At 36.7% G+C, this 17,543-nt stretch overlaps 1 protein-coding gene across 15 annotated transcripts in view; it reads left to right on the top strand.

Moving 5' to 3' along the window:
* Positions 1-17,543, top strand: part of Nep2 (Neprilysin 2) — a 171,457-nt gene that overhangs the window by 136,185 nt on the left and 17,729 nt on the right. For 13 of the 15 annotated variants that reach the window (XM_067791927.1, XM_067791942.1, XM_067791925.1 and 10 more), the window contains 6 exons: positions 9,342-9,475; positions 9,571-9,948; positions 10,017-10,231; positions 11,385-11,561; positions 11,640-12,016; positions 12,458-12,499. In XM_067791927.1, the coding sequence (XP_067648028.1) occupies positions 9,342-9,475; positions 9,571-9,948; positions 10,017-10,231; positions 11,385-11,561; positions 11,640-12,016; positions 12,458-12,499 (1,323 nt within the window). The remainder of the gene's footprint in view (positions 1-9,341; positions 9,476-9,570; positions 9,949-10,016; positions 10,232-11,384; positions 11,562-11,639; positions 12,017-12,457; positions 12,500-17,543) is intronic. The other 2 variants (XM_067791913.1, XM_067791922.1) reach the window with 1 other exon arrangement.

The raw sequence follows: 17,543 nt of genomic DNA on the forward strand, positions 1-17,543 counted from the left end.
ACCTAACACTTCCATTACTATCGTTTTTGGCAGACTTCCTTAGCAAACTGCTGAGTGGCAGAGAAGTGGCGCGGTAGGCCGCAGAGGTTACTCTTTCTGGTTGTGAACGACCTCCTTCAGGACCTCCTTCTTACTGTAGCGATAAAGACACTCCCCGAAGGTTTTTGGGGAGCGTTATCGATGCTGATACTCCTTTGTGGGATATAGATCCGGTACGTTCCGGTAAGAAGCATCACACGAAGGATGGTACAGTGGTTTGAATATACCTGATTGTCCTGCTGATTATTTTCTAAGGACAACTGGTCTCGTATTTCAGGCGGAGGTCGCCGCTCATGAGTACGAGGCAGATGTGCTGTTATTAGATTGCTAGGCGGCTAGCAAATCGCTAAGCTCTGTCAACGTGAACTAGGTTTTGAAAAATTGTATCTCCTTCTTGTAGCGATAAGGAGACTCCCCGATGATATTGAAGAGTTATTTTAATTAAATTTTAATTTATTTATTATTACGGCTGTTTAGGCCTAAAACTTAAACTACTAAGTACAATTCATTATTATATCATTTATTTCTATTGAATATGCTGTTGGAATTCCATGTGATTCCGATCAGCATATTTACTGGCGTAACAAACGGACGAGTCTGGGAGCCAGTCATTTAAGGAAGGTTGGAAAGGACGCGTTTCCAATCCTCCAGGGCTCCCAGCTTAAGGCAACAAAATTTGGAACTTATATTTTTCAATTATATTTGTATTTTAAGCTGTCGGAATGTATTGGTCTCCGATCAACACAGCTAAACATGTCTTTGGATGTTGGAAATTGAAGTGTACCCAATCACCCCTCAACTTTGTTTAGTAAAGACGCTGTCGGAACGCATGAAGATTCCGATCAGCACATCTCAAAATATATTGGGAGGTTGAAAAGGACGTGTTTCCAATCCCCCTGCTCCAACTTTTGTTTGACCTTATTTTGGTTACACATCATATAATTTTATTGTTATATTAATGCTGTCGGAATGCGAGTGATCCCGATCAGCAACAGTAAATATAGGCTGAAAATACCGAATTCCAGCGAAATTTGTTGTTGGAACTGTCTGGAGTTACAGGTGGCGACTGATTTTCTTTTCCATAGGGCCGGGTGCATTGTATTTTGCTGCTATCAGTATTACCATTCCCTTTTCGCGCTCCAGTATCGGTATGTCATGTAAAAAATAAAAGAAAAACAACTTTATCTTATTGGAAGGATTTTACAATGCTCCAATAAACTTTTTTTAAAGGTATTGAAGTTATTACTACTTTTTATGTGATTAGGAAGTTCATTGAAATATTTCAGGCCCTTATAAAATATATTTTGTTTGTCCACTTCTGTTTTGAAAAGAGGTAATCTAAAATTATTGTTTTCTCTGATTACGTATGAATGTGCATCATTTACATATCTAAGCTTTTCGCTGAGGTATGTTGGTAATTTACCGTGCTTAATATTAAATACAAATTTCATACTGTGGTAGAATATGAGCTGTTTTATACTCAACCAGTTTAGTGCTTCTATCATGTTATTAATGGGAGTATCATACCTCATGTTTAATATAAATCTCATAGCTTTATTTTGCATAACTTGTAGCTTATCTACCTGAGTTACATTGGCCATAAAGAATATCGTAGGACAATATATGACATGCGGCTCTATGATGGATTTATACACTTTCAGTTTGTATTTTCTACTGATAAATTTTCATGACCTTTTCCAAAAACCAATTTTCTTGCCTATTTTGGCAACTATATAATCAATATGATCATTAAATTTTAATTTATTATCAATCTGAACCCCTAAGTACTTGAAAGTTTTAACTTCGTTAATGTTTGAGTTCATTATTTTTAGCTCGATATTACAAGATTCCTTATTCATCGCTCTAGATATGACCATAAAATGGGTTTTATTAACATTAAGTTTAAGCTTATTGTTACAAAGCCACCTGTATAGGGTGTTCAAGTCTTCCTGCATTTTGCTCCTAGCTAACATGATATCAAGTTCACTTACTTCGAGCAGTGCGCCATCCGCAAACAGCCTTATTTTACTATGTTTTAGCGCCGAAGATATATCATTTATATATATGTTAAATAGGACCGGTGCCAAAACCGATCCTTGTGGCAATCCAATTCCTGTCAATACCTCTTCCGAGACAACCGACTCAATGGCTGTTTTTTGTCTTCGGTTACCTAAAAAGCTCTGAAACCACTGCAGCTCGTTGCCCCTAATTCCAATTTTTTCTAATTTTTTAATCATTATATTTCTGTCTATAGTTTCAAATGCTCTCTTCAAGTCGATAAAAACCGCAAGTATACTTTTCTTTTGATTTAGTTCTTCTTTCCAACTCAATATTACATAATTTAAAGCCGTTTCACAAGAGTGGCCTTCTCTGAAACCGTATTGTATTTATTTATTTAATAATTAGTATTTTATTTATTTCCAAGTAACTTATGAGCTGATCTTTTACTACTGTTTCTAGAATTTTTTCGATATTCGGCAACGTGTTGATCGGTCTCAGATCTTCTGCCTTTAATGAATTTTTTACCTTCTTTATTGGCACTATTGTTGATATTTTCCATGCGTCAGGCACTATTCCCTCTAATAGGTCTTTACGGCTGCAAGTATAGAACGTTGCGGAGAATAGTGCAATTAAGGTACTAGCCCTGCCCCAGTCTCCTACAAAATAAACAGTACTCGTGACGGGCAAGCGAGGTTGAAATTAGGTTTGCAGAAAATCCTTGGTTGGGCTATCCTTTACAACTGTCATGCAGATCCATTGGCTCGAACAGGTATTTTCGAATGTGGCTAATAGTAGAGGCTTGGGATTCTGGTAACCCTTGTATTCTGCTGCTGGACAAGAATACATCGAGTTTGCTAAGACGACACGCCATGTTGACACAATCTTGTGCCAGATGTCGAGTACTTTTCGCAGTTGCTGCCTGCAAAGACTCGCCGGAACCAATTGGAGTACAGTGCGCCATTTTTCGATGTAAGCGTTAGTCGTAACTTTATCGCTGCCACGTAGCGATTAGCCAAATGATTGGATTCCAGTACCACCTTTGGAGAACTCGGGAACCAAATACATCAAAAGTTGTAGCGGCGGCCTTATGGTGACTGACGCTGATTGTGTTAGTATTCTCCTGAAAATCTTACAGAAAATGTATTTACCTCCTCGATGTGAACACTGAAAACTTCGAAGAAAATTGAATGAAAAGTGGTTTTCGTGTGCCATCAGTGGTCCGACATGAATTCACAAGAGGCATTGTCTAAGTAAATATGCACTTGGCGTAGTTTAACACTTTCTCTCTTCAAATTTACAATCTCCAGCAGTTTTGCTGTCACAGCTACAGTTGATTTGCCAATGTATAAATTAAATATCCGCACGTGAATGTTTTTACTTCCTACTCTCTTAGATACACATGTCAACATACATCAATAAAAATAAATCTCGCTCTTCTGCACATTAAGTACGTAATCCAATAAAAAATGTGTTTTGCTTTTGGATTTCGTAAACAAAATAAATAAAAAATCGGCACGCATAATAGTTGAACTTGAATTTTTGCTATCAGAAAGCAGATAAACCAGCATTGCAGACAACTTTTTTCCTCTTCTTTTATTTTTATCTTTCTCTGCTGTTGTTTATTATTATTATTATTTTTTTGTTGACAAATGGAATTTTGCTCTAATTGAAGCATGGTTCAACTATATGGTTGGCTCATCTGTAAAGCAACAAATTATGTCTGTTCAAATTGTCAACATTTTTTATTTATATGAATTGAAGCCAATATTTACTGTTTTTGATTTGTTTATCAACATTTTTTTATAAATATAAAAATTTAGTTTACTAACATTTATAACGACAATCGCTATAGGTAGATAAGCTAAACGATTATTTTATCTATTTCGTTTTATAATTTATTTAATAATTTGGGAAAAATTTAAACAACGTGACATCAGGACGGACAAGGCGACAGCTGTTTCGATTATACCTTGTAAATCTCTTCAAAGCCTTTTCTCCCGGGAGTGAGAGTCGAACTCGCACTCCTACGATAGTTGAAATGGTTGTAAACGCATTCAGCTACGTCATGCCTGTTGTAAAGCGTTTACAACCATTTCAACTATCGTAGGAGTGCGAGTTCGACTCCCACTCCCGGGAGAAAAGGCTTTGAAGAGATTTACAAGGTATAATCGAAACAGCTGTCGCCTTGTCCGTCCTGATGTCACGTTGTTTAAATTTTTCCCAAATTATTAAATAAATTATAAAATTAAAAAATTGCTTCAAATAAATGTTTTCATACATTTGAAAAAGCAATATGGGCAATCCCCGATTATTAAAATCATACAAACAGACAAACTTGGTTAATTCGTTGTAGTTCTATAAATAGAACGAAAACAGCAACAAAAACCAAAGTTTCTTTGAAAACCGCCGTACCAAGCATAGCTTTAACACATAATTGCATACGAAGTATGCAATGTGTAAAAGATTAAAATATGCAAAAAGAAGGCAATTGGGAAGAACTTTACAACAGGCATGACGTAGCTGAATGCGTTTACAACCATTTCAACTATCGTAGGAGTGCAAGTTCGACTCCCACTCCCGGGAGAAAAGGCTTTGAAGAGATTTACAAGGTATAATCGAAACAGCTGTCGCCTTGTCCGTCCTGATGTCACGTTGTTTAAATTTTTCCCAAATTATTAAATAAATTATAAAATTAAAAAATTGCTTCAAATAAATGTTTTCATACATTTGAAAAAGCAATATGGGCAATCCCCGATTATTAAAATCATACATTTCGTTTTTAGTTAAATATTTTTGTCGATGCAATTTTAGTTATAATTAGTAGTGGAATTCGCTGAATTTTAACGATACTATTCGTCGACATTTTAGCTAAAAATTTTTTACATACGATAACGACTGCGCTATTAATTGCATCAATTCTACTTTGGTTCACGAGATGACAATTTTATTAACTATAAATTTGTATAAGTCAAGTGACTTAGGTTAGGTTAGGTTGAACTGGCCGGTCCATGAGGACCTCACATAGACTGAATAAGTCCGTAGTGTTACCAGAAATTTGTTTTAATGACCAAACTGAAAAACCCTATCAAAAACTAGGACCTATGTTATAAAATAACTCCGTCCTCTTGGCAAATACTAGAAGTTTCCTAGGATTTAAGCCACTTGCTGCTTCTAGATCTAATAGCTGTATCACTCCTAAAGCTGGAGTCTTAGCCTGGCAAGCGCAGGGCAAGAGCACAGAACGTGCTCGATCGTTTCCTCCTCCAGCCCGCACTTCCTACATCTGCTATCACTGACCAAGCCTAATTCAAAGACATGTGACGCCAGAAGGCAGTGTCCAGTCAGAATACCCGTTATGAGACTACAGTCCTCTCTTTTTAATGATAGAAGCAACTTTGTTAGTCTAAGGTTGTAAGACCTGCACATAGTCTTCGACACTTTACAGCCCCGCGCTTGAACCCACGCCTTTCCGCCTTGGTGGATCATGTGCACCTCTCGCCTTCGCTTAATTTCGCCCAGTCTAATTGGGACGTCTACGGAGCAAGCTTCAAGGGATGCGCCCTTTTTAGCTAGTTCATCCGCTTTTTCATTTCCATCTATTCCCATATGCCTTGGGACCCAATATAGATGTATGCTTCTCCCGGTCCCGATTCTCTTCAGGGACTGCTTATAATCCAACACGCATTTAGATGCTGTGCAATGCGAGATTATTGCTTTAATTGTTGCTTGACTGTCAATATAAAAGTTAACACGATTGCCGCTTGGGCTATTTTCTTCTAGGGTTTCTACTGCTTTGGTTACGGATACTATTTCCGCTTGGAAAACGCTACAGTAATCCGGCAGCCAGTAGGATCTGTTTATTTCCGGATCAGCACAGTATACCGCAGACCCTACTCCTTCCACTACTTTGGAATCATCTGTATACACATGTATCGCCTCGCCCGCCATTTGAGCACCCTTGCGCCAACCGTGCACCTCTATTGTGGGCTTAAGATCGCCCTCGAAGCGCATATAGGGAATCAGGTGGTCTGATCGTCTTGTGATTGATGACGCTATACTATTATGGCCGTATGCTCGGCACTGCCCCGAGGCACCGAGCCTGGTTGAAGTTGTTAACGCTATGTTCTTTGCTACCAGGTCTACAGGTGGAATGTGCAGAATGGCATACAGTGCAGCTGTCGGGGTTGTTTTCAGGGCTCCCGTAATGCCAAGCATTGATAGTCTGCATACCCCCTCTAATTTTTTGAGGTAGGTTGCTTTTTGCGTGGCTTTCCACCAAAAATTATCGTTAAAAATATGGTATTGAAAAACGATAACGTTACATTTATAGATTAGATGGCGAAAGTCGTTAAAAAACTTACAGATGTCAGAGCTTGAAAAATGGTATCGTTAAAAGTAACTGAACTCTCCTTTAATAATGGAATTTACAAACATTTTTACGATCTTCGTGATCGATATTTTGGCGAAACGCTAGCCATAACGATTTTGGCACTCAGTAATAAGCCAACCTAATAAAACCGCACTGCGTTTTTTTAGCGCACGCAACCGGCATTTTTTGCCCTAACCCAAATAAGCATGCGTTGCGACAATGTAAAGCATGTGTGCAAACGTCAAATCTAAATGTCACACAGAACAAAAATTGGAAATCGAGTGGTTTTCACGCAGCAAATTCAATTTGGGTTGCTCCATGTTGGAATAACCAGGTGAAGTAAGCCGTCAATCATTGTTTACTATATAGTTTGGCAGCTTAAGTAGAGGTTATGTTGCGAATAGAGTGGAAGGCAGTGGACTAGGCAGTCGAATGTCATATAATGAAGGAATGGTATTCGGAGTTTTTTCAAAGTTAAAAAAAAAATGATAAAAGCTTTAATATAAATAAAACTATTGTTTTAATAACAGCAAACACGCCATATATATTCTGTATACATTAATTGGCAAAGATTATCTCACTTTAAAATTTGAATTAAATAATCTAAAATTTTTTTTGAAACTGAGTCGAGAACTGTGCGTGTGAATGTGCGAATTTTCACCGATCAGCTGTTAGTTGCGCTACTTGGTAAAATTTACAATGCCGTCAGTTGTCTCGCTCTGAATTCGTCTTTGTTCTGTCATTCGCATAGTGTACAAGTACAAGTGTGTTGACTTATCTGTCAAGCATTCTGACAGGCACTCGCTGGATTCGGAATGACAGCGAATTCAAAATGGATACCATTACCGAGTGCGCCGAATGATTGAAAAATTGAAAAAGTCGATACAATTGGTAGTCAAAAATGTTGTCGTTGAGACCAAAAATGCGACTCTAGACCTGAGATTTCCATCAGGTGAGCGAGGCTGTTTGTAGTTTTGACGTTTATCGCTTAGTGAACACACTTGTATAGGTACACTATGGTCATTCGGCTATCTGAAAATTTTTCACCAATGTTGTCCCCGAAAAAGTGTTGTTTTTTTGCATTTTTCAGGAGTAAAATATGGTAGTTTTAGTACTTTTTCCACTAGTAGGTGAATATCGATGGACCTTTACCGGACTTAATTACAGAGATTAATATTTGGTGTGGGCTTCCATAAGTAAGGTCGTGCTTAACTATTGCGTTCATATTATTGATGTTTCCATTATATAAGTACATATGTTTAATTTGTTCCAAAAAACAATTGAAACAGGTCTTTGTTAAAACAAACTATTTGAATTCGCGTCATATCCAACAAGGATTTTCGCCTGTGCACCGCTACTGAAAACTCGAGAAATGTGCAAGAACACCAAAACTGTCGTATTACACCTTATTTATGTAAAGAGTTCGTTAAAACAATGGATTTCTAAATACAGCTACAAAAAATTGTTACTCACTATTGTTGTTTTGGCCTAAAAATTAGACCACTAAGATAAGAGGAATGTTACAGTTATGGATTGTAATTTAGAATATATGAACCCGGCTCGATCTAGGCCGACTCCTATTATATCCCCTGACATATTTTAGTAAATAATAACTTGGAACATTAGTAATATATCATGAATTAACTGTCAAGAGCTTATGGGAGATCTTCTGATCAAGTTTGTTTGATATATTAGAAGGTCATATGTTTTACTTCCGACTTTCAATGTCCAATCAACAGAGCAGATGGAAAGAACAATGGATTTTTAGAGATCGAAACACATTTAAAAGTATTACGATCACTTCCAAGTGTGACTGTAAAACTTTTCGTCAAACCCGAAACCCATTTAAGTGCGCAAAGTTCCCACAGATGAACTATATAATGGATAACACCTCTCCCACTTATGTCCTATTTAAAAGCTTCAACTGCAGTTGAAGTTGAGGTCAGTTTACTTTAGACGCATTATTGAATTTTACTACTCATCGCAGTTTAAGTTTTTAATTTTTTTCGATGCCTAAAGTAATATAAGCTCGCACTGGTCCTGTGTATCCCTTTTGTATTGGCTTAGGTTGCACTGATATACTGAAAAAAAAAAAACAGTCTGTAATGGCTTTCGTAGCAAGGCATTTGTTTTTCTACTCCTACTTTTCCAAATCGGGTAAACATTTTACCCTCTTCTGACCGTTGCAAATACATCCCTACCGTTTCAGATAGCGTACATCTTCTATCTCTTTTTATTTACTTCACCTGGTGATTCCACCATGGGTTGCTCTCATAGAAATTGTAAGTGCATGAGACATTTTTGACAGAAAATGACTTGCGTGCGTTTATATTAGGTTGGCTTGTAACCACTTTTATCGGTATACGTTAAACTTTGATCAACTGTTGTCGCTAAAGCTGCAGACATTGGTGCTTTATCGGTAACATTATAACAGCTGATTCGACCAACCTTATGGGAATCAATGCAATCGATTATTGGTGCCGCTAAGGTTGTAACCGAATCGTAGCCAACCAATTGGTTTTTGGTTTACCGTCGTAAAGATAAACAGCTGATTACGTTAGGGATACGACGACAGCAATACGACATACGGCACCAATGACTCCCGCTTAACCCATAGAAGATAATTTTAAGATGGTGAACGGTATTGGGTGGAAATTCTATTATTCTTCCAGCACAAACGTTATCATAAGCCAATAAATGTTAGTTAAAATCTCGACAAATTGCATGGTAAAAAGTTAGTGATTTCCCCCACTTATTTCCATTTCTGTAGCTATGTCTTCTTCAGCTTACGAGTTAACTAATACAATTGAATTATGCGCACTTGTTCGTTTTGCCCAATATTTTTGTATCGTTTATATTAAACATAATTATCTCGTTTAGTGATTTTTAAAAATCTAAAATTACCGACTTAATTATTTTATTATCTTTCTAGAAATCCCAATTGGTGGCGTAGACGTACCACGCTAGAACGTTGTCTGGTGCTGATCAGTATTTTTGCATTGATTGCTGTAGTTGGTCTAGTCATTGGATTAGTCTCTGTTATACTTTCAAATCGTTTAACCGAAGGTTAGTACGGAACTTGAAGGATATGAACTAACGATTATAGGACTAGGCTCAGAAAAATGTGTATAAGTTTATGTATTCTTGTTCTTCTTCATTAGAGCTCAAAACACCCGCTAGCCCACCAGAAGCGCTTCAAGGTCCTACAAGACCCTCAGAAAATGAAGTTTTTATACCACCACAAAAGCCAACGAAAGAAGATGTTTGTCTCACAGCCGAATGCATACACACCGCCTCATCGGTGCTGAGTAAAATGAAGCCAGACGTTGAACCATGTGATAATTTCTACGATTTTGTTTGTGGTACTTATATTGACGAGATGCTAATACCGGATGATAAGGATTCGGTAAATACATTCTCATTGATATCGGATAAATTGCATGAGCAATTAAAAGAAATAATTGTTGAGGAGCGCCCAAAAACGGAACACAAACATTTCCAATTGCCGAATGCGCTGTATAAGTCGTGCATGAATAAAAGTAAGTGGATCACACATTTATGGGTTCTATGTTCCTAATTTCTTAATTTTTTCTAAACACGCGTTCAGCATTGATTGAAGAATTGGATGCCACGCCCATTGCAAATATTGCCGAATCACTTGGTGGTTGGCCAGTAATTAAGGGTGATGCTTGGAATACGGACAATAGCTGGAATTGGCAGGATACTGTGAAAAAGTTCCGTAAATTAGGTTTCAGCATGGATTACATTATTGATTTCTCAATAAGTGTGGATTTGAAGAACAGCGTTGCACGAATTATTGATGTAAGTGGGTTGATTTATTGATACACTTTTTTTTTTTTGAATGATTACTTAAGGGACTCATGATCGACAATCATGGCCAAAAAGGTTGAATGTAGCCATATTAAATCGTGTCCGAGAAGGACGGTCTAGTGCCTCAAAGCTGCTTGTTACCGGAACGTACCGGATCTACTTATATCCGGCTAAGGATCATCAACATCGAGTGCACCCCCCAAAACTTTCCCTTCGGGGAGTGTCCTCATCGCTACAACAACAACACTAACATAGAATCCGATGCTAATGAAAACAGCTTCCTTCCGAATAGCTTTGAACCACCTGTGTTTGCCATTCTTATACTCAGACTCCCCACTCTATGCGCAGCTCTTTTGCAAGCTGGGCGGAGGGGCCTCTTCAATCAGATGACTGTTGGGATTCCCAGGTTTCAGGGTCTTCAGCGGAAATTATTTGTTCAGCAATTTATTCCTCTCCCTTTTGAGAGTATTCTCGCCTCACCCTGTAAATGGTGTTCTGGGGACATAAGAAATCAACAGGCCTGTAGTTTCTACCAGTGAGTAACCTTTAAGCTCAGCGACCATATCGGGTAAGCTTAGCATGCAATTGGCCATCTAATTGCTTTGTAAGAGGTGATGAGCGTCCCTATATCTTTACCCCAAGTGCTGCCCGCAAGAGATTTGAGGATTTTAGTATGGCTCTGGGTTTTAGGTACAATTGCGGATGCATACTCGCCAAAATGTAGATCCTGATCGAACGTCACACCCAATATTTTGCGATGTGAGACAGTCGGTAGCGTAATGCCATCGACGTGGATGTCCAATATGGTTGACATTTATTTTGTGTAAGTTGTAAATAAGGTCGCCGATAATTTGGTTGGTGCCGTTGTCACGTTTCGCGAGGCGAAGAAACTAAATAGATCAGGGAGGTAGTGGTTTATTTTATTACGGTGACGTTCATCCTTTCAGAGTGGTTGGGTGGGAGAGGGAACGTACACAATGTCTCATATTGTCCTCGTCTATCACCTGATTCGGCGGATGGAATTTTTTCATTACTAGTATTAAGAAATGACTAGTTTCGATAACGATGCCGAATATTGTTAAACAAATTAGTGAATTCCCCTACAGTCCCTTTAATGTTTTAATTTAATTTATGTTAATTTCAGTACGATCAATCATCTATTGGCTTAAGTCGCGAATATCTCGTAAAGGGCTTCAATGAGACGCTAGTGAGTTCCTACTACGATTACATGGTCGATATTGCTGTGCTGTTCGGTGCTGATAAGGAACGTGCAAAGAAGGAGCTACGTGAATCGATTGATTTCGAAATCGCATTGGCTAATGTAAGCTTGACATCTGACTGTTAATTGATACAAATCTCAATCAAACATTATCTACATACATACATACATTCTCTTTAGATCTCCTGGCCTGCTGAAAAACGTCGCAACACCAATGATCTCTATAATTTACGCACCATAAAACAATTACAAGAAACCTATCCCTATGTGCAATGGCTGGAGTATACAAACGCTTTATTGCCTTCCAAAATCCAAGTAACAGAAGATGAACCTGTCAATCTATCAGTGCCTAGTTTCTTCGATGCTTTAGGTCCATTGTTAGAGCGTACACCAAATCGTGTAATTGCCAATTATATGATGTGGCGTATTCACGCTTTCTCTATAGTTTTCCTATCGGAACAATTCCGTAAACGTCAATTACAATATGCAACGGCTTTGTCTGGACGTCAAGAGCAGGAGGCGCGTTGGAAGGAATGTGTTGACATCACAAGTGGCAGGTAGGTGAATCTTTATGTGTAGTATTTGTTTGTTTATAATTTCTAGAGCAAGTGTGCAAATGAGAAATCTGAAAATTACTCCTTCTCGTTATGTAGTTGATGTTGTCTTCTGTCCTTTTTTTTGTGTCCAAAATGCAAAGCAGTAGTTTTAAGTATTGCTTTGTGTGCATGCACCTTAATAGTAACTCCTTCTATGGCTTAAAAAATTAAATGCATGTGTATATGTATAAATTAGTGTATATATGTTATTTTTGTATTAAATTATTTAAATTTATTTATTTATTATTTATTTATTTTTTAAACCTTTTCTTAAATTTGGTTATTGATTTTATTTTCTATAAGTAAAATTTCTATCTTTTAACCCTTAAAATCCGAATTTGTAAATATGTAAATGAATTTTGTATAGATATATGTGTTTGTTTTTTATTTTTATTTTTACAGCTTTTATGATGATATCGACGATCGGGATGAAGAGATAGAGGGGTACTAATAATATTATTGAATTTATTTGTTTTCTTTTGTTTTGCCATTCTGCAGAATAGTTCATTATTTTTCACTTTGTTCAATTTGCGTTTGTTTTTTGTGCTCACTGTTTTTTGTAAAATATTTTTGTAGCTTTGATAAACACCACCTTTTAATCCCGATTAACAAAGCACAATCGCCGATCCGAATTCGACTCTGGCACTAGGCAATATTAACCGAAATAATTGGCAGTTCACACATTTTGTGACTGTGACTTTTTAGTAGCACCCACTTTTATTTGTGACTGAACAGTAATAGAGGATTACAATATAAATCGCATTTAACAACCACATTTGCCAATGATCCGAGTCACAGACCAGTAGTGGAATTCACTAACTTTTTTTACCGACATTTGGCATCGCTTTATTTGCGAATCGATAACTATAACGATTTCGTTATTCGGTAACTTTTTGTATCGATATTTGTTTATCGACGATCAGCTGTGTTGTTAAATAAACGCAAGTAAATTGGCTGCGTTAAAAATCACGAAATTAATATTTCTGGCAATTTTAGTTGAAAAAGAAAATTGGAAATTTAATTAAATACTTTCAAACACGAAAAAGTGCTTTATTTATAAATCAAATGGCAATTTGAGTACTTGGCGTAAATTTTATCGCAAGATGAACATTTCGCCCCACTTTTGTCGCATTCGGCTTTTCCATGCCAGTCAGAGTCTGTATTCAGAAGTCAGAGTCTGTATTCAGAAGTCAAAGTCTGACCTTTCACCTCGTATAACAGCTGTTATACTAAATTTCTCAAAAAATGTAGAATTTCGAACTTCGAATTCCGTAAGCCGATATCTATTTTTTGGAGGCTAAGTTCGAAAAACGGAGATAGTACTTTGTTTACTTAAGCCTCAATCTCTACGAAAAAGTGGGGTTTGTCCAATACCCAGAAAACAGTTGATTTTGTCGCATAGTGTTATTATTATAAATACGAAACAACAGGTCTGACTCACTTATTTACTTTGACTTCCCCTATTCATGATATTTGGCATATCTTTATTAACTTTTCAATGCAAACCCTGGTCTAAGTATAATAAGAATCAGGTAAAATAACATTGCAATAAATATTCAAAGTTTGTTTATTATTTTAGTAATATGGTTTCAAACCAACATTTTCTTGAATTTTTAAGTACTTTTGTTTGGTAAGGAAAAAAACATACATTAGGGGGAAGGGGTAAAATTTTGTTAGCTGACCTAATCATGTGAAAACGACTTCATAGCTTAAAAGGACATTAAACAGAAATGTGAAGCTTCTCAAGGCCAAAAAAATGACAAATCAACTTAAAAAATCGGACGTCAAATAACCAAGTTACAACGAAATTTTGGCTGTATTTCGAAGGATCAAAAAAATTAAAAAAAATTTTTCCGAAACCCTCTCAACATAATCTTCAAATTTAGGGGCGGACATTAGCAACTTTTTTTTTTGTATGGGGGCCAACCCAGTCTAATGTGTATATATTAGGGTGAAGTGTAGTGCAAGTATTTATATCATTGATTGCGACGATTTTAGATGCGAAAGAGCATTTTTAAAAGTTTTTCGAAAAATTTTTTCCTTTACACCCAGTAGACTCTTGAGTAAGCGAACATCTATATACCAGTTTTTTTTTTATGACAGCGCAGCTACAGATTCGAAGAATCACAGTGACTGACTGACTCTGATGGCCTCTGTGTGCTGTTTGCAATCATGCTTACCAATGATGAAAACATCAGTTCTCAATAAGCACAATGATCGGCCACAGTCACCACTAAAAATCGCTCTGAAGTCACAAATCACATTGTTCCATAAAAAAGCGCGGGATCTGCCGGCTTTACTAGACACAAGGCTCAGTTTCCTCTTTGTTGATATTTTTTAAATTTCTACTGTTAACCGATTAATCTGAAAAACAAATTTGTTTTTTTTTTCGGTGTAAATAGATTTGATTCGATAAAATATTTCTCGAATGGTTTTAACAATCAGTTTTTCGATGTAAAGATGAGCGTTATTTGAAAACTTATTAATTGAGTGTTAAAAAAATAAATGCAAGTTTAGGAAAAGATTTGTAATGCTTTAACTTTCTATTAAAAAAAATTCAATGAATGGCTGGCCCGAAAGGCGTTTGCAATTTATGTTAAACGGAAGCACAAACAAAAAAGAGAAATGTCAAAAAAAAGCATAAACAAGATAGCTGAGATCTGACAGACAATAATCTAATTGCTTTGGATGGGATATATATGAGAACGCAGATAAAGCATTGTGGATTTACTGTAGATGCATGTGTAAACGTGGTCTAAGAGCCGTTTTCACTATCTTGAGTTAGTCACTGTAAATGATCGAAATTCTCATTTTATACGTGCTTACTGAAGCATCGACTGTCATTCAAAAAGTGAAAACAAAAGTCAGATGTTTTGTTAGTTTTCGTGTATTCGCAATAGATTTTTGCCATTACTTCTACAAAATATCCACAATTATAGATTTTATTGAAAGCTTGTTACCCTGTGTTGGGGGACGTAAATGACAACCGAAAGTTCAGTTCAGTAAAAAAGTATTATCAATGTGTTGGTTGCATTTTGCGTTTGCCATCTCCTTTTGACGTAGGGATTGTCAAAAGGAGATGGCAAACGCAGTGAAATGAAAAAAAAAAATCAGCTGATGGGATGAGCCAACCATATAGTTGAGCCATGGTTCAACACAATTGTCTCGAAGTTTTGTTGTAATGTTATTTTGTTTTATATTATCACAGTTTTTATTGTGTAGGGAAAGATGACGTACCGTGCTTCAGGTAAGCATACAAATTATTCAGTACACCAACAACTGCAATGCAAATCGTAAAAAGCTAAGATTTTTAAAACAGTTCAAAAACCCAATACATATACATATATTAGGGCGGGTCAAATTGTATGGGAAAAATGGGGGAAAAACTCTTCAGGTGCACATCCAGTTCCTGAATCTATGGGTCATACTGAGTAATATTGTCCATGGGACCATAGGTCTGAAATGAATTTCGAGCCTCCCTAATTTTGTTAGAAAATTTGATATCCCAATCCAAATCCGAATTTGACATTTATTTTCATGTATTTTATTTGTGAGAGCCCCTATTCATCTAATCAAATTTTAAAGGACAATTTAGCCAAATTATCAAATGAAAAACAGTATAAGGGCCTGATTTTCCAAAATGCCGTGACACTTAGTAAAGGCTTGGTTTCCTCGAAAGCGGTGCTATATAGCGGCCGTTACATAGCGGTAAAGTATGTGGTCAAAAATGTTGCAGTGTAAAAGTGTATGTGGAAACTAAGAATACGGTGAAGTTCACCGTAACGTAATATAGCGGCAGGGCATTCAATATTACGTTTTTTACAACCGCTTTTGTCAAGGTGGTGAAAATTTTGTCAAATAATGGAAATTATGTACATATTTATAAAAAATTAAATTTTTTTCTTGTACGTTAGTTTATAGAAAAAAATAAAAAAAAAATAAAAAGCAAAATTATATTTTGCGAGTCGTATGCCGCAACTCTTCGTAGTTTCCAAACAGCGCTGCCATTTGAAAACGGTGAGTATACCGGTCGCTTTTTAGCGGTCGTAACATAGCGGCACCGCTTTTGGAGGAAACCAAGCCTTAACTGCGTCACACCATTTCGCATTCACCACTTCTTATTATTACCAAAATAACAAATAAGCTTAGTTACTGAAATGCGTGAACGCTTTTGATTTATAAAAAGTTGATTGCACATGAGAAAAAGTGTCTCATTTACGCTGCGTTTTGCATAACAAGGGACTAAGCACCTTCGAAAAAGATTTAACTCTCTGCGTCATCTTGTTTCTGTACAGGTGATATGTTTGTTATTCGGTAGTCAATAAATACCGCTACAGTCTACCAGAGCATTATTTATATCTCAATACTTTTTGATGATAGGTAAGAAAACGTCAACATTTATTGGCCACCACTGTCTCACTTAGAAAAAGAAAAGTGGAATTTTACTTGCGAACAGCATGCAGAGCCTCAAGGGTCTGGCAAATTTGACATAGTCATAACGCCATAGTCATAACCATATTGTAACGAATTTAGTGCAATTCCGCTTATTTTACACCTTCTACTAACGTTCTTATCGCTAAACTGTTGAATAAATAACTGTAATATTCAATAATGCAAAATGGCCTTTATTAAAGTACTTCACAATAACACTGATACTTCACAACCAATAGCTTGCTTAAATCCAACTGATTACTGATTACTCAGCTTTAACTCCTTTTATACTTGATATGTATACGCAGTGAAATTCTGTTAACGAATCATTCTTTATTTCAGTTTAAAATGCTTACAACTATATTATACATATTAGTATACCTACATACATTGTAACAGAGGTAGAGTGGGAGAGTGCCTCTGTTAAGAATTTGATATGTTACACACATAACAATACTCTGTGATGTCTCGTTCGCATACTCCTAGGCGTTTCTATTTTCTAGAATTTACTACTTGTTTACCAGCTATAAACTCATCAGCTACAACTACATTATAGCTTCTCGCGTAGCAATATGCGCGTGTATGTGTGAGTGATACTTCCACCGATGATTGCCTACTTTTGGGAGTATCTCAAATATATGCATTTGCTTGTGCGTTTTCTCCGCTGCTTGTATGGTCATATGTGTAGACATAATGATTAATTTGTTTACGTACATACAAGTGTGGCAGCTTGCCTTATTGTTGTTGTGGCTTTATTTACTTAGTATCAGATCACTGAGTATCACTAAGTGTCACTAATATTCGTCACAATATTTTTACTTATCCATATCAAATGGCATCAGTTATTGGTGCCTTAACCTAAAAGTCGTGAAACTTTCAAAAAAATGAAGAAAACGCAAAAATTGCAAACATATACCACAAAAAATAAGTGTCTTAGTGAAAACGTAGGTTAGGTTAGGTTAGGTTGCAAGGGCTGAGCTAGACACTATGGTAACAGCTCACTACTTAGGCCACCAGTGGGCCCATTCTAATACCCTATACGGTCTCAAAGAGGACC

This window comes from Eurosta solidaginis, chromosome 1, assembly GCF_040869045.1.
Source record: "Eurosta solidaginis isolate ZX-2024a chromosome 1, ASM4086904v1, whole genome shotgun sequence".
NCBI classification, from domain to species: Eukaryota; Metazoa; Arthropoda; class Insecta; order Diptera; family Tephritidae; genus Eurosta; species Eurosta solidaginis.